The sequence below is a fragment of the Triticum dicoccoides genome, chromosome 3A (genome assembly GCF_002162155.2).
Source record: "Triticum dicoccoides isolate Atlit2015 ecotype Zavitan chromosome 3A, WEW_v2.0, whole genome shotgun sequence".
NCBI classification, from domain to species: Eukaryota; Viridiplantae; Streptophyta; class Magnoliopsida; order Poales; family Poaceae; genus Triticum; species Triticum dicoccoides.
The window spans coordinates 63,159,664-63,176,997 of record NC_041384.1 but is presented as its reverse complement, the minus strand read 5'-3'; the positions used below and the strand labels follow the sequence as shown (position 1 = coordinate 63,176,997).

Here is a 17,334-nt window from a genome sequence, read left to right as displayed (position 1 = left end):
CCGGGGAAAGCTTGCCGCTGTGAACAGTAACCTTGCCGGGGGAGAGCTTGCTGCCGTGAACAGTAACCTGCCGGGGAAAGCTTGCCGCCGTGAACAGTAACCTTGCCGGGAAAGCTTGCTGCCGTGAACAGTAGAAACTGTCGAGGCCAATCCGACCAAATGCTGAAGATTGGCTCAAATACTTATCTAGATGGCTTCAGATGAAGAAGTGTTCAACACGGGAGTTGTTCGTAACGTCGAAACGGTCAACTTTGCTTTTGGAGTCATCATCATCCGACGTAGTATACGACCTGCAGAGACGCTGCAAGAGTCGGACAGTCCAGTCAGCTACATGAATGAGTCCGACTCGAAATTAGAGATGACCTCGTGGAGTATTCAAGATGGCCTTATTTGGAAAAGTGATCAACATACGGATTGTTGGCCTCGTCGAAGCACACATAATTGATATTTGAACCGTCTCCATCGGAAGTCATATGCAGATTCCACAGCCCACGCAAGGAGCAAGACAGAAGATTGGACCAGATTCGGGCTGAATCCGAGTGGGACCAGAACTAGGATTCTAGGACGTGAATTGATGTAATTTTCTTGTAAGGAAAGCCTAGATAAATCCTTTGCTTGTACGGGAAGTCCAGCCGCCTCTTATATATGTTGGGGGTGACGGCCGATTGAACAACACATAATCGAACAAATCAATATACTACTTTTTCATATACGTTTTATCTCTCCACCGTTTTTCTATCTCGTTCTTCGCTGTTCTTCGTGTTTGAGAGCTGCGAATCCCGAGGCTCTAGGGGCGAGCGAATCGACCTAGGGCAGCCCATAGCCGCCGCACTCCCTGACGGGGTCCCTCCCGGGGGTGTGCGGTTTTTGGGTCTGCAAAAAGCGCCCGTCGACTGTCTTGCGTATCGCGCTGTCGGTCGGGTCTCCTTCGACGTGAGCTGCAGTGCATCACCCCCGGCGTCGAGGGTACACGTGACGTGTTCGTGTGTCAACACACTTTTTTGGCGACTCCGCTGGGGAAGAAGATCAATCATCATCATCCACCATGTCCGATCTTCCCAAGCCATCTGAGGTAGACGCCGATAACATCATTAAGCCCAGTCTTGATGAGATATCGGCCGATCATCGCCAAGTCTATGAGGAGTACAAGAAGGCGCGCGAGGAAAAGGACCTGCAGGAGTTCCTTGCAAAATTCAAGAAAGATCGCCAAGGCAACATCACTCCGATTGAAGAAATCAAGTTCCCTCCTCTTCAAACTGAACAGGTTAAACCTTCTGTAAGTACTGCCTTTTCTCCTGAGCAGTGGGCTGAGATTGAAAGTCGTATTGCTGATGGTAACAATCTAGTCTATCAAACTTTCATAGAAAATACTAATGCTCAGAAGAATATATCTCAATCGTCTAGTGGTAATGATGGTGTAGATGCTAGTGTGCAAAACCCTAATATGTCTTTGCCCATCTCATCGGCGCCTCCCATGCCGATGACTTATTATCCTACCCAAACAAATCAGATTGTGGCTGCACCCATTAATCCTATTATGAGCATGCCAGGTTCGGTGGCAACGCCGAACCAAACCCTACCTACAGCTACATCCACTCGACCATTACCAAAATATGGGTCGACGTACATGCCACAGTTCCTACCTACAGCTAGTAACCCTACTCCTCCTATGCCACTGCCACAAGCGTCATCGTCCACTATGGATGATGGTCTAGCTAATCTTAGAGAGGAGATGGCTAAGATGCTTCGAGAGAATTTTGGAGTTGAGTTACCTCGGAATCGGATTTACCAAAAGCCGTACCCCGAGTACTTTGATGCCATCCAGTGCCCTCCAGGATATAAAATTCCAGATTTTGTTAAATTTGATGGAGAAGGCACAAAAACCATATGGGAGCATGTTAGTCAATATTTAGCACAATTGGGTGAGGCAGGCTCATTGAACGAATTAAAAGTGCGTTTATTTCCTTTATCATTAACTGGTACCGCATTTTCATGGTTTTCTTCTTTACCCCATGGTTCCATTCGGGTTTGGTCGCAGCTAGAGCAGAAGTTTCATGATCACTTTTATAGCGGCGACAATGAACTCAAGTTGTCACATCTAACATCGGTTAAGCAGAAGCATGATGAATCGGTCTCCGATTACGTCAAGAGGTTTAGAGAAACAAAAAACCGGTGTTTTAGTTTGGTGATAACCGAGAGAGACTTGGCGGACCTAGTGCTGAGTGGTTTGAGAACTCCCATCAAAGAAAAGCTAGAAGGCTATGAGTTCTTAAATATCAACCAAGTCTTACAAAGGGCTTTGGCTCAGGAAAGATGAATATGATCGAATATGATAGTGATCACTCGGACGATGAGGATGATGTTTTTTCTACTGAATTTGTTTGGCCATCTAAGGCCAAACCATTTACTTGCAATGATCTGAAACCGATTCATAAGAATCGTGAGGAAGAGATGAAGTTTACTTTTAACGTTGCCAAGTGTGATAAAATATTTGATGCTTTGCTGCAAGCTAAAATTATTAGAATAACTCATACTTTGCCGTCGTTTGAAGAGCTAAAACGGCGCGCTTATTGCAAGTATCATAATTCTTTTTCTCATGCTACTAACGATTGCAATGTTTTTCGACGACAGATACAATCGGCCATTAATGACGGACGATTGAACTTTTCTGAAATGCAAGTTGATAAACAGCCTTTTCCAATGAATACCATGGATTTGGAGGGGAAGAAGCTACTCATTCGGCCGGAGGTAGCCGAATCTGCTAATAAAGCTAATGTCATTGTCGGTGAGCCCAGGAAAGACAAGGAGGACAACAAGGTCTTGGGGAGACAGGTTGTGCTTGATAAGCAACCCGATGGCAAGGAAGTGATCAAAATCACCATCAAGAATCCTACACTCGGGGGGCAACCGCAAGTGCAAGAAAATACTCATGTTAAATTTGTCAAGCCCAAGAGTCCAGAAGTTGGCAAGTGGAAGAAGAATGAAGCTAAAGTGCAGCGCAAGCGGATCAAGCCAACTTTTGATATATTGTTGTCCAAGTATGCTAACCAGTCGGCCGGTTCTAGTTTCAATCGACCGACTCATCTGAAATGACCAAGGTCACCATCAGCTGATATGTTCAGTCGGTATACAAAACCGAGTGGACCAAGGGCGCAATTTTCAGAAGAGCAGAGGCAATCTGTGTGGGATCGACTTGATTACTCATATAATGGCCGACTCGACATCGGTGACTATCAGTCGGTTGGTCAAAATATGCGACCGAGTGGAAATTTCATGCATCTGGAAAGTCGAAAAGAATGGCGTGTTAAGTCACCAAGTGTTGCAGCAGTTGAGTCGGGAAAAAGCAAGGAGAAAACGGATGCCGACTCACTTGTCTTGGGCACCAAAACATTTGCCATACAGCAGCCAATTGTGCATAGCAAACCGACTGAGCCGATACTTTCTATCACGCCAAAGCACTCGGCTAATGACCATGAAGCAAGCACCAGCCGAGTAAAAACGAGAGATCCTAAATACACTCAGCCAAAGTGGTGTCCTCCAGGGCTAACAAAGACACAGAAGAGGAAACTACAGAGGTTAAGGAGCCAAGAGATGGCAGAACAAGAGGCTGAGAAGCAAAGGGATAAGTTGTTCAATGACACTCGGCCTATGGTACCTACAAAACAAGTGTGGAGGCCCAAACAAATACGAGATACAGTGGCCTCTACGCCTATCACAGCAGCACCTACACTACCAAAGAAGGACGAGGCAATCATTGCATCGTCTACGTTACCTATTGCTTCCTCTTCACTCGGACAAATTTCTGAATCGGTGGATGCACTTGAGGAGGAGGCTGATATGTTGGACTATGAGTCTACACCGGTTCATGAAGGTATGGATATCAATATGGTGTATTACTTGCCTGCTGAGTTTCGTGCTGTAGATGAGGAAGGGGAGGTGGCTCAGCTGGATTTTGGCCCTAAAAACGCGATATTCGAGAAGCCAAAAGAACCAGTAACGCATCTGAAACCATTATATCTCAGAGGTCATATCAATGGGTCGCCGCTCACTCGGATGCTTGTTGATGGTGGTGCTGTGGTAAATCTTATGCCCTATTCGGTCTTCAAGAAATTGGGTTTGCCTGATGAAGAATTGATCAAGACCAATATGTTGCTTAACGGGTTTGAAGGCAAACAGAAAACTGAAGCCAAAGGTGTGATGTACGTGGAGCTTACAGTCGGAAGCAAAACTTTGGCTACTGCATTCTTTGTCGCTGAGGTGCAAGGTAACTACAACATCATACTAGGCCGTGATTGGGTTCATGCAAACCAGTGTGTGCCATCCACTATGCACCAGTTTTTGATTCAGTGGGTTGATGATGAAGTGGAAGTCATTCATGCGGATAACTCGGCATGTGTTGCTTTGGCCGATGCAACGGTGGATTGGCAACATCCCAATGCTACTTGCTTGACGGGACGTGACTTATCAGAGTTTGATTTTCTCAGCGCAACCAAGAATGGTTTTGTGCCCGTCTCTTTAAAGCCGACTGAATGCAATCGGCTCCAAGGTATGATATGTTTAAATGGATTCTAGCTCTGAGTGGTTACAAAAACGTCTTGTGAAATATCGGTCCAGCGAGAACGATATGTATGAGTCTATAGAGGAGTTGGATGACATGGATAAACTTGGACAAGGTTTTACGTCGGCCGATCCATTAGAAGAGGTAGATATTGGAGATGGTTCACTCACTCGACCGACATTTATAAACAAAATTTTGAAAGCCGATTGTAAAGCTAAGTTAATCGAGCTATTGAAAGAATATGTTTGTTGCTTTGCATGGGAATATCATGAGATGCCAGGGTTAAGCCGAGAGCTAGTGGAGCATCGGTTGCCTATAAAGGCCGGTTTTAGACCTTATAAACAGTCGGCCAGAAAATTTAATCCGAAAACATATGACCGGATCAAGGAAGAGATCGGTCGACTACTTGAAGCTAATTTCATTCGACCTTGCAGGTACGCCGAGTGGATTTCTAACATTGTCCCGGTGGAGAAGAAAGGATCCGGCAAGTTGAGGGTGTGCATTGATTTCAGAGATTTGAATAGGGCTACACCCAAAGATGAGTATCCTATGCCAATAGCCGATATGCTTATTAATGATGCTTCTGGGCATAAGGTTATTAGCTTTCTAGATGGTAATGCCGGATACAATCAAATTTTTATGGCCGAAGAGGACATGTACAAGACTGCTTTTCGATGCCCTGGTTTCGTTGGTTTATTCGAGTGGACAGTGATGACATTCGGATTAAAAAATGCTGGAGCCACATATCAAAGGGCTATGAATTTGATTTTCCATGATTTACTCGGTATCATACTTGAAGTTTATATTGATGATATTGTTGTCAAATCGGATGCTTTTGAATCTCACTTGGCCGATTTGCGTTTAGCTTTTAAAAGAATGAAAAAGTATGGACTGAAGATGAATCCTTTGAAGTGTGCTTTTGGCGTATCAGCTGGCAAGTTTTTGGGTTTCATTATTCATGAAGATGGCATAGAGATTGATCCCAAAAAGATAGAGGCTATACAGAAAGTGGAGGCTCCAACATGCAAGAGAGATATGCAAAAGTTCCTTGGCAATGTCAACTATTTGGGAAGGTTCATAGCTAATCTATCAGGGAAAGTTGATGCATTTACTCCTATCCTTCGGTTAAAGGATGATGCTGATTTCACTTGGGGGGCAAAACATCAAGAAGCATTTGATATGATCAAGAATTATTTGTGCACTCCTCCGGTGATGAGAGCACCCAAGCATAGGGAACCCTTCAGACTTTACATTGCAGCAGAGGAAGAAGTTATTGGTGCTGTTCTAACTCAAGAGACCGAAGGAAAAGAGCATGCCATCACTTATTTAAGCCGCCGCTTATTGGACGCAGAGACAAGGTATACATTTATTGAGAAATTATGTCTATGCTTATATTATGCTTGCACAAAACTGAGACATTATTTAGTGCCGAGTGCTTGTGTAGTAGCTTGTCAACCCGATGTCATTAAATACATGTTGCATAGGCCAATTCTTAGTGGTAGAATTGGCAAGTGGGCTTATGCTTTGATTGAATATGATTTGGCTTATGAATCTCTAAAGTCCATGAGAGGCCAAATTGTTGCTAATTTCATTGTTGAACATCGGATTAATGACAAGCATGATGTTGATATGAACCTTATTTCATTAGTACCATGGATATTATACTTTGATGGGTCAGTTTGTAGCAATGGCCAAGGTGTTGGTATTGTTTATATATCTCCTCATGGTGCTGTTTTTGAAGCCTCATGCCGCTTAGAATATTTTTGCACAAACAATCAAGCCGAATATGAAGCATTGTTATTCGGCCTAGAGATGTTACTTGCTATAGGTGTTACACATATTGAGGCTTATGGTGATTCGTTACTAGTGGTACAGCAAATATCCAAAGTCTTTCAGTGTTTGGACGAATCACTTAATGTTTATCTTGATAAATGTCTAGATATAATCTCTACTTTGGATTGTTTTAGCATTGCACATATATCTAGACATGACAACTGGAAAGCAAATGAGTTGGCACAACAAGCATCTGGATACCATGTTGATCATGGCATGTTTCATATTTCTCAAAATCCGATGTCTTGTCTTACCAGTATAGAAGAGGCCAAACCAGAACCCACTGATTCGGTCATTAACAAAAAATCTAGTGCAGGTGACAATTCCGACTGGAGGAAGCCCATTGTTGCTTACTTGCGTAATCCGAGTGAAAGGGTGGACAGGGCTGTTCGGCGTATGGCTTTTAAATATACTATGAGGGATGATGATCTTTATCGCCGAACAGTTGATGATGTTCTTTTAAAGTGCTTGGATGAGGACCAAGCAAGAGTTGCTATGGGAGAGGTACATGAAGGCATTTGTGGTACTCACCATTCGGCTCCCAAGATGAAATGGTTATTACGATGTGCTGGGTTTTATTGGCCGACCATGATTAATGATTGCTTCAGATATTATAAAGGGTGCGAAGCTTGTCAAAAATTTGGTGATATTCAATTGGCTCTCGCTTCTATGTTGCATCCTATTATCAAGCCGTGGCCTTTCAGAGGATGGGGTTTAGACTTTATTGGGCAAATCCATCCGTCTTCTTCAAAGGGGCATCGGTTCGTATTGGTGGCAACTGATTATTTCACTAAGTGGTCTGAAGCAGTACCTCTCAAGAACATGATGCATACGGAGGTAATTAAATTCATAACCGAGCACATTATTCATAGATTCGGTATTCCTCAAACGTTAACTACAGATCAAGGTTCATCTTTTATGTCACACCAAGTCAGAGAGTTTGCCGAATCTTATAACATAAAGTTGCTCAATTCCTCCCCATATTATGCCAAGCTAATGGACAAGCTAAGTCTAGCAATAAAATTTTAATCAAGCTCATCAAGAAGAAGATTGAGGATAATCCAAGGAGATGGCATGACTTGTTATCTGAGGCATTATGGGCACATAGAATCTCAAGGCATGGTGCTACGAAAGTGACTCCATATGAGCTAGTATATGGTCAGGAGGCTGTTTTACCAGTGGAAGTAAATTTGAATGCTTTGAGAATAGCCAAACAAAATGATTTATCGGCAATAGACTTCTATAACTTGATGATGGACAACATTGATGAGGTTGCTGATAAACGTTTGGCTGCTTTGAATGCCATAGAGAGAGATAAGTTGAGGGTGGCAAGGGCTTACAATAAGAAAGTCAAGTTGAAGAATTTTCAAGTTGGTGATCTCGTCTGGAAAGTGATTCTACCGATTGGTTCAAGAGATAGAAAATTCGGGAAGTGGTCTCCAAGTTGGGAAGGTCCTTTTAGGATTACAAGAGTTGTTCCCGGAAATTCATATTTGGTGGAATCAATACAAGGGGCACTTTTACCTCGAGCTCTCAATGGCAAATATTTGAAGAAGTACCACCCGAGTGTGTGGCAGGAAGCCTAAGTAGGCAATGGCCGATATACGATTATCGCCCTTAGCACAAACATGGCCGATACATAATTATCGCTCTGAGAAGAATAGATGGCCGATGGAGTATTGACATCGTCCTTAGAACAAACATGGTGCAAATTATTTTTCGGCATGCAAGCTTTGCCGAAAAACAGGAGGGCCTGTGTTGACACCTGATTTTGGCACAATGCAGAATGCAATGGAGATGGCCTCAAATGACAAAATATTCTAAATGAGAAATTTCACATTGCCGAGTGGAACAACTTTGATGTTTGGACCATAATCATTCGGCATCATATCAAAGACCAAAACTACACTTAGATTGTCATGTTTAGGTGTTCTGAGTGCTTTTTGGTCAAGTACGCCTCCAGGACAATCTCGGATGAAGGAATGCTCTACATGCATTGTCTTTGTCTCGTCGAATCGGTCGATTTTGATATAAAAATCATCTAAATCCGAGTTCGTATGCAAAAGTTAGAGCTATCTGGATGCAGCCCTGTCAAGAGGCGAAATATGACGCGAAAGACCAGACATGTCTTGGCAAGTGTCTGATGTAATGCGTGAGTGTTTTGGCCCAGATGGCCTCGAGTCGAAAAATGTTCAACACGAAAGTTTTTCGTCTCGTCAAAACGGTCAACTTTGCTTTTGGACACATTTTCATCCGAGGCCGTTTGCTGCCTCAAAAACCTTGCCGGGGAAAGCTTGCCGCCGTGAACAGTAACCTTGCCGGGGGAAAGCTTGTCGCCGTGAACAGTAACCTTGCCGGGGAAAGCTTGCCGCCGTGAGCAGTAACCTTGCCGGGAAAGCTTGCCGCCGTGAACAGTAACCTTGCCGGGGAAAGCTTGCCGCTGTGAACAGTAACCTTGCCGGGGGAGAGCTTGCCGCCGTGAACAGTAACCTGCCGGGGAAAGCTTGCCGCCGTGAACAGTAACCTTGCCGGGAAAGTTTGCTGCCGTGAACAGTAGAAACTGTCGAGGCCAATCCGACCAGATGCTGAAGATGGGCTCAAATACTTATCTAGATGGCTTCGGATGAAGAAGTGTTCAACACGGGAGTTGTTCGTAACGTCGAAACGGTCAACTTTGCTTTTGGAGTCATCATCATCCGACGTAGTATACAACCTGCAGAGACGCTGCAAGAGTCGGACGGTCCAGTCAGCTACATGAACAAGTCCGACTCGAAATTAGAGATGACCCCGTGGAGTATTCAAGATGGCCTTATTTGGAAAAGTGATCAACATACGGATTGTTGGCCTCGTCGAAGCACACATAATTTATATTTGAACCGTCTCCATCGGAAGTCATATGCAGATTCCACAGCCCATGCAAGGAGCAAGACAGAAGATTGGACCAGATTCGGGCTGAATCCGAGTGGGACCAGAACTAGGATTCTAGGACGTGAATTGATGTAATTTTCTTGTAAGGAAAGCCTAGATAAATCCTTTGCTTGTACGAGAAGTCCAGCCGCCTCTTATATATGTTGGGGGCGACGGCCGATTGAACAACACACAATCGAACAAATCAATATACTACTTTTTCATATATGTTTATCTCTCCACCGTTTTTCTATCTCGTTCTTCGCTGTTCTTCGTGTTTGAGAGCTGCGAATCCCGAGGCTCTAGGGACGAGCGAATCGACCTAGGGCAGCCCATAGCCGCCGCACTCCCTGACGGGGTCCCTCCCGGGGGTGTGGGGTTTTCGGGTCTGCAAAAAGCGCTCGTCGACTATCTTGCGTATCGCGCTGTCGGTCGGGTCTCCTTCGACGTGAGCTGCGGTGCATCACCCCCGGCGTCGAGGGTACACGTGACGTGTTCGTGTGTCAACAGCTTCGTTCCAGCTGTAACTTGGAACTAATCATATACAGTAATAAAAAAGGCCTCAAAATGTTCAAAAAAAGAACATGCAATGTTGGACCCTCGCGGAGCGGCGTAGCGAAGCGCGCTGACGCTTAGTATAGACTACTTCCCACTATGACAAATGAACACGACAGCGGACGTTTTGTCATAATGGCACTGGGCCCTCTGTTTCAAAATTCTAAATGTAACCTAAACTGGCAAAAAGTCTTTACTTTTAAACAGAGTCACAATTGCACACAGTTTTTTTTGCTAAAGGTAACAAAAAAGACAATAATAATAATAATTAATAACACACGAGCAGCAGACTGTTTACAGAGTGACTTCACCTTGAAGAGACGACATTATTATCCTACTAGCAAACGACAGCTAGTATAGTTCACAAAGACAGACCCGTACTGCCCCATATACGGGTCTAAGAAGGCATCTAAGCCGCTACTGCCCGTACGGGTCTAAGGCGGCATCTAAGCCGCTAGCTAGTTTACGAGGACAGGCCCGTACTGCACGTACGGGCCTAAAAGGCGGCATCTAAGCCATGGTAGCAAGAGGCTACTTGCTGTACGTCCGAGCAAGACAGACACAGAAGGCAAGGATGGCAGCAATGAGGACGCCAAGAAGGCAAGCCCAGATGATGTGCAGCCACGCCTGGGCAGACAACAAAACAGGGCCAGAGATTAAGATAACGGCAAGGCCAATCAACCTGAGACCAACATCATCCAGAGCTTTCCACACAGCGAAGGGTGCCTGTGGCAAGTAGAGGGTCAAGTACCCCAGCGCCAGGTTCACCACTGCCAGGTAAGCTCCCAACATCAAGACAACTGGCAGCCTCGATGGGAAGCCGGCGGCCCAGATGGGTTTGTTATACATCCTGTAGGCCGAACCTGCTGTGATGGCAATGAAAGTAGCCGGTATGCAGATAACCACCATCCACGTCAAAGCACGGCTCACCTTGAACTTCTTGTTCTGGTCCCCAATCGTCAATGTTGAAGCTGAAGACGTCCCCGACATCATCGTTACCAGCTGAATAGCATGGGGTAGGGTCTTGTACCCCTTCAGGTTGACTTTCTGACCAGTGGATGCTGATGGTGCCATGATTCCAGGCAAAAGGTGCCTTCTTTCTTGATTTGGCACAGGACAACTCTTCAAAGTATGCTGTAGTGTATCCTGAAAAAAAAAACATAGTTCTGACATATAGAAATATTGTATATACATGGAATCTTATTGATGCAAAAACTGTAAATTATCTCTACACTTCTCTAAAAGGAGCGATCCATCACCAAACAATAATACTAGGACTGAGTATACATAATTCTACAAATTCTCTGCAGGTTCACGCCCAACCACAAAATATAAGAGAAATAGCTGGTCCTATTAAAATGAAGCCAGCTATAGTGTATCAGATAGCATTAGCTTAGCCCTCGTCAACACAGTATGGACCACATGGTTCCCGCAGAGTATCAGATTAAGCCCAAAACTGTGTGATCCAATAGATTGCAACTTGTTCTCAGTTCAAGTGGTTTTCATGAAAAGCCTGAAACCAGTACCATTCTGAACATATCAACCATGAATATAACCAAAGTAAGCTTTTAATGTGGGAGGGTCAGTCATGATCTGAACTAAACTAGACGGAACGAAATCAGGTACATACAACAGACCACGGCAGCTTACATTGTCAGAGTGGCCAGAGCATCAGCCACGGCAGCAGCAGACTCAGCCATATGCATTTCTTAATTATTAGGTGAGTTAGCCCCTTCATATACTTCAACAACATACCCACCTCCCCGGCGGCCTCCACCCAACTAAAACGTCTACAGCTCACCCCTGCGCGATTGTAGGAATTTCATAGGATTTCTGTGGGATTCCAATCCTTTACTTTTCCCTATGGTTTAACTCTGCTTCAAAGGGCAGGTGCTATCTAAATTCATATGGATTGGATTCCTATGCCTCAATTCCACAGGAATTTGACCAAACACTCCAACCTCTTTTTAGGAATAAGAACAGAGCCTTTGTTTTCCAATCATCTTGCAGTTTTCCTGTGACCAGCAATCCTCTGTTTTGCACTAGCAAATCCGTGAAATTCCCGTGTTTATCGTATTCACACGTTTCTACATCCTGCGATCCAAAAAAATCCCTAAGCCCGCCTGTGCTCCATACCAGAACCCTAACCTAAACAGCAGCTACCCTCTCCGGCGACTAGAGTATCACTACCGTTCGTATAGAGCGATAGGCGAGAAAAAGACACCTTTTTTTGCCGAATCGACACCTATCGCCGAGTCGACGCGACCTGAGCGCCATCATATCGGCGAGTTGCACAGGGAAGGAGAATGAACGAAGAGATGCGAGCGTACATCTGCTAGAAGAGGGTAGGGAGGGGGAGCATACCTTGATCTGTTGGCCTCCGCCTCGGATGGGCGCAAAGCAGACTCGCCGCGTCGACGAGAGAAGGGGGAGATCAGAGGGCGGCGGAGGCGGCGGCTATGCGGTGAGGATATGGAGCGAGTTGCGACGGGATTGGACCGGAAGGCTTTTTAACAGGCAGAAGTCTGGGATTTTTTTTTTGTAGGGGGTCTGGGATATATATTGACTGCCCCGTCTTCGATTGTGGCTTCTCCTTTTCATTATTTTCTTAGCAAGGTTGGTAGTTGGGCTGGTTCTCTGGCCCAGTAGTTTGTGTCAGGTCACCACTCCGACAACGGAAAAAAAAAACAAGGGAGCGTCTATATCGAGCCTAACCGAAAACTTCATGGACAACATTGTCTGCACGATTGTTGGATGATGCTACGCATCTAGCCATGCATGAGTAGAAGCAAGTGACTCACATCCGTCAGACCAAGTGTCGTCTGTCATCCGCAACTGTGCATGTGGACAGGGTGGGGGGCTCAGATATTTAGTGGGTTTGAACACCATCTTCGACCTGACGCTTGCGCTGTGTACGAGGCAGGCACCAGCTACCACCAGGAGCTACAATTGCTGGCGCATTCCTCATTGGTTTTTTGTCAGCTAGGTTGATTCTACAGCAAAGAAAAGGCCACGTTTAGATTTGTCAGTAATATGGCAATATAATGTGTACAGCATATGTTCTACAAACAAACAAGCAATGAGAAGTCCACATGGGTGCACACAGTAATCCTAATGAAGAGAACCCTATGGAATGACATGTTAGTCTAAAGTGTGACCCTTTCAGTTCAGTCAAATTGCCGTCAACGGATGACAAATATGTACCCTATGGAATAAAGAGCCCATTTAAAAAACAAAATGAGACAAAAAGACATGTACCCTTTTTTAGTTCGATCATTTGACTTCTTTACTTCTCCATTGGACCTGTGAGATGAGCTTCGCTCTGAGGGCTTCTTCTTAATAAAAGGAAAAAAAAAAGGGGATCAGCATGTTAATCATGCATAGTGGTATATAAAATGACTGGTGGTACACTTACAGATCTTGGGGTGAAGGATACAGTTTGAGGAACTTTGTGTTCAGGAGTAACAAGTTTTGGCCTGAGGATGTGGCAAAGATAAGGTCAGAATCATCTGCCAAATATGAAAGCAATATAAAATATGACAGCAATATAATACCCAGATCGTACATGTTATCTTTCATCAGGTCATCTCCAACAGCGTCGTAAAAGGTATCTGTGTCAGTAGCATCCTTAAAGGAGCAAAAGAAATCAGCGTTTTAAACTCATGGACCAATTAGAAGAGTTCAATATGTTAAATGAAGCTTTCAACACTCACAAAATTTCCAGAATCTTCGAAGTCATCATCTGTATCATTCTCAACTTTCACCCCTTCGGGAATACCAATCCAAACTTCAAGAACAACTTCAGGTCATAAAACTATAGAGCAGAAAAAAAAACTTTAATCCAAAGGAACAGGAAAGCCCTTACTCTCTCCAGGTGGTGGCTGTCCCTCACCATCAGCTTCTCCCCTGTTCACAGTGTCATCAGCAACATCATCTCCGTGTAGATCATCATCTTCCTGCAGATTGTTGCCATGAACTCCTTGTGGATTGGCATCATCCTCATCATCATCATCATCATTGTCATCACCATCATCCTTATCGTTATCATCATCATCCTCATCATCATCACTATCATCATCATCATCATCTTCAGCTCCGTGTGGATTGTTGACATTGGCATTGTTGCCACCAGCACCTTGAGGATTGTTGCCATTGGCATCATCATCATCATCAGCTCCTTGTGGGTTGTTGACATTGGCATTGTTGCCACCAGCACCTTGCGGATTGTTGACATTGGCATTGTCGCCACCAGCTCCTTGTAGATTGTTGACATTGGCATTGTTGCCACCAGCACCTTGAGGATTGTTGCCATTGGCATCATCATCATCATCCTCAGCCCCTTCTGGGTTGTTGACATTGGCATTGTTGCCACCAGCACCTTGCGGATTGTTGACATTGGCATTGTCGCCACCAGCTCCTTGCAGATTATTGCCATTGGCATTGTCGCCACCATTGTTGCCATTCCCAGGAGCATGATCTAAATAATGACAATAGATCACATCACCACTAGTATCAACTCTCAAACAATTTGAGAAATGTGAAGTTGGCAAAGAGATTATTACCGTTGGGAGCTCGAAAGAAGTTGTCATCAACAAGTTTTTTTTATCAGAATCATGACTTCCACGAAGCCGAGCACAAACCCCATCAGTGACGAATACTGCAGGAAATAAGATTCTTTCAAATTTTATCTCATCTAGTCTTAAATGCAAATCTGCCATATTACTAAAGCAATATAACAGAATGGTGAAGATTGAACAATTTAAGACTAGAAAGTTGATGATAATTCATCAGCAGCAAGGGTGCATCTTGATTTGCATTACGCATCAACTTCGGGCTACTACTCTTAGAACTTTGAGCAAAATGCAGAAGAATAGTAATGTCCAACCAATCAAGTTAAGGCTAAAATAAAAATACGTATCTCAAAATTACACACAAAATGCAAAAGGCAAGGCAATTACTCTTCCAATTGTCTAAATGTGTGAGGAAAGTGCAAACAAAAAACTGTATCTCAACCGAAATGTCAAATGTATCTCAACCGAAAAATAGAGAAATACTTTCTGCAGTTCGATAGCAGTAGCAGTACACACTACGTTATGAAAGAAAGGTTTACACCTTTATTTTTATGGAGCAAAATGATAATAGTTAAATTACTTCTACGTTTATGTACAGATGATATTAGCATTACATACAGGACAACTAATAAGAACAGAACACAATGTTTATGTCTTAGATGGGTAGATGACAGATTGTTCATGCCTTAATAGGTAGATGACAGATTCAGTTAGATGATATTTGCATTAGATACAGGACAACTAATAACAACAGAACACAATGTTTATGTACCAGCGACCCAAATTTATTCATGGTCAAGAATTCGGAAAAAAGAAGTCAGAATGATAAAAACACGAGATAAGCGAGAACGGCATGAATTAAACAGGGAGCTACTTACTACAACAAATTGCTGATCTGGGTGGTTTTTGGCAATGACATAAAAGGTCGCTCCATTTAAGGCGGTGCTGAGGACAACATTTATACAATAAATCACATAATGGAGCAGTCCTGCTATGAGCTGAAAAAAGGAAACGAAGAGAACTGTCGTTAAGTTACTCCTGCTGTGTAGTTGCTGCAATGTAACTAGATCAGAAATATACAAATATACGTACACGAATGTCACAGATTAAACATGCATGTGACCATCCCAGGGAACATAGCGCAAGCAAGCCAAGCATCTCCCAGCTCTCAGGAATATCAGGATGAAATCGTATCGCATAGAAAACATAACCCAGTGATAAAGTGACAAGGCTACTCAGTGCTGCCTTCATCAATAAAAAACATGTCAGGAAAATTAGGTGCAAAATGTGTGTAAACTCAAACAAAGTTGCATAGGTATATACCATTTTAAAGCTGTTGATAAATCCATAGACGATCATCAGGTATATGAAGTTGGAAGCTAGGACGATCGGATATGCGAGCACAAGCTCCATGCAGTCCTCCTTATCCATCACGACCATGGTAAAGAAGACCCAGACCATACTGTTGAGAACTGCAGCCCACATGGAAGATGTACTCACCACCCTGAGAGTTCTCTCCATAGATTTGGTACAAAACCAGACAACGAGAGGCAAAAATAGAAGGATCACAGATCCTCCAGCTGCTGCTGAAAGTACAGCGTTCTCCAGGACCTGATTCGATTGAGAAATTAATATGGACATAATACATACATACAAGGTATGGTATGTTGGCTAGCAATGGAACACCAACAGATGAAGCAATCATAATAATACTACAAATTGGAAAATACAAAGCAATTGGTACTGATCACCTCAAAGGTGAGCTACAACCTTATCCTGCATAAATACCAGCTACCTAATCCCTAATTAATCAGGTTACCTTGATAATTTTATATAGGTCGTGTGCATAACGGGATCCAAACAAATTCACACAGCAATTTCTCACGAATTCCCCAATCCTAGGCAGTGCATACACATTGTAGGTTAATCCCCCAAACCGAGAAAAACTAGTGGAAATTTAGTCCCCGTCCAACCCCAACCCCAACCCCAACCCGCCCCTCATGCATAGCCCAAACGATCCTCGCACCCCACCCCCACCCGCACCCCACCCCCAATGCGCTCTAACCTCGTCACGAAATTCAGGGAGAAAGGCCAAATCGCGGTCGAGAACAAGGACGGGGTTATCGAGAGACGGTACCGGGTGCTGGTGATGCGACGGGTCATGCGGCTGGTCTCCAGACCAGAACAACCGCAGAAGCGGAAGCGTGATCTCCATGGCCGCGGCGGCGGGGTCAGAAGGGTGGGAAATATGGAGCGCCTGCCGCCTGGGAGGCGAGAGCCGCGAGGCCAAACACAAATGAGCCCCGAGTAGGCACCGGTCTCTCTTGCATAAACCATAAACCCAGCCCCCCAGCTGATTTCAAAATAAAAAAACAAAAATAGGAAACGAAACCAGCTCGGGACATCCTAGTCCCGCATCCACCTTGGGATTTTGCTCCCTTCTCACTGACTACTGGGCCCCACAACTTGTGGGCCACGGCTGTCAGTCACTGTGGTTGCGAAGGTGCCCGGTTGCCTTCTTCTGCGACGCGTGGCACCGCCTGTGATTTTCATTGCCGCCGAGGGCATTCGTGGTATTTCGCAATTTGGCCCCTGCGTGGCGTGCTGTGTTGGTTGCTCGGTTCCGCGTAAGGGTCCCAATCGATGAGAGGCGTAGGGTTTCTCTTCCCAGCCGCCACGCCGCCGCCACAGCCTGACTGCCACTGCTTGCCATCTGCGCCGCTGGCGCCTCCCGTTAAATGCCACGAAAATAGTCAGATTGATGGATGGTAGAGCTGTTTGATCTGCCATCATTTAATTTCAGTGATTCTCCATTAGGAAATAATTTGGACTGGTTTGTACCAGGAACATAGCAGAATAGTTGGGACAGCTTCTCAGTTAGATGACTACCATTTTGTTCTGTCTTTCTTT

General features: G+C 44.5%; 2 protein-coding genes across 2 annotated transcripts; both read right to left on the bottom strand.

The window, feature by feature from the left end:
• Positions 1-10,088: 10,088 nt before the first annotated feature.
• Positions 10,089-14,442, bottom strand: LOC119271950 (aspartate and glycine-rich protein-like). Its single transcript, XM_037553581.1, has 7 exons — positions 13,719-14,442; positions 13,567-13,640; positions 13,419-13,480; positions 13,269-13,329; positions 13,112-13,188; positions 12,655-12,846; positions 10,089-10,999 (listed from the first exon to the last, which is right to left on the bottom strand). Exons 1-6 carry the CDS (start codon positions 14,440-14,442, stop codon positions 12,723-12,725), a joined length of 1,122 nt encoding a protein of 373 aa, XP_037409478.1. The 3' UTR covers positions 10,089-10,999; positions 12,655-12,722.
• Positions 14,199-16,701, bottom strand: LOC119267158. The gene is made up of 6 exons (XM_037548496.1): positions 16,562-16,701; positions 15,748-16,035; positions 15,517-15,669; positions 15,303-15,422; positions 14,416-14,510; positions 14,199-14,330 (listed from the first exon to the last, which is right to left on the bottom strand). The coding sequence occupies exons 1-5, from the start codon at positions 16,637-16,639 to the stop codon at positions 14,442-14,444; spliced, it is 708 nt and encodes a 235-aa protein (XP_037404393.1). The 5' UTR covers positions 16,640-16,701; the 3' UTR covers positions 14,199-14,330; positions 14,416-14,441.
• Positions 16,702-17,334: the final 633 nt, after the last annotated feature.

Coding starts and splice junctions, on each gene's coding strand:
- LOC119271950 (XM_037553581.1), bottom strand. CDS start 14,442: ATGACAACTTCTTTCGAGCTCCCAACGGTAATAATCTCTTTGCCAACT. Junction 13,641..13,718: donor ACAGCCACCACCTGGAGAGA/GTAAGGGCTTTC, acceptor TTGTTCTTGAAG/TTTGGATTGGTATTCCCGAA. Junction 13,189..13,268: donor TATCCTTCACCCCAAGATCT/GTAAGTGTACCA, acceptor CCTTTTATTAAG/AAGAAGCCCTCAGAGCGAAG.
- LOC119267158 (XM_037548496.1), bottom strand. CDS start 16,639: ATGGAGATCACGCTTCCGCTTCTGCGGTTGTTCTGGTCTGGAGACCAG. Junction 15,670..15,747: donor TTATCAACAGCTTTAAAATG/GTATATACCTAT, acceptor TTATTGATGAAG/GCAGCACTGAGTAGCCTTGT. Junction 15,423..15,516: donor GTTTAATCTGTGACATTCGT/GTACGTATATTT, acceptor TCCTTTTTTCAG/CTCATAGCAGGACTGCTCCA.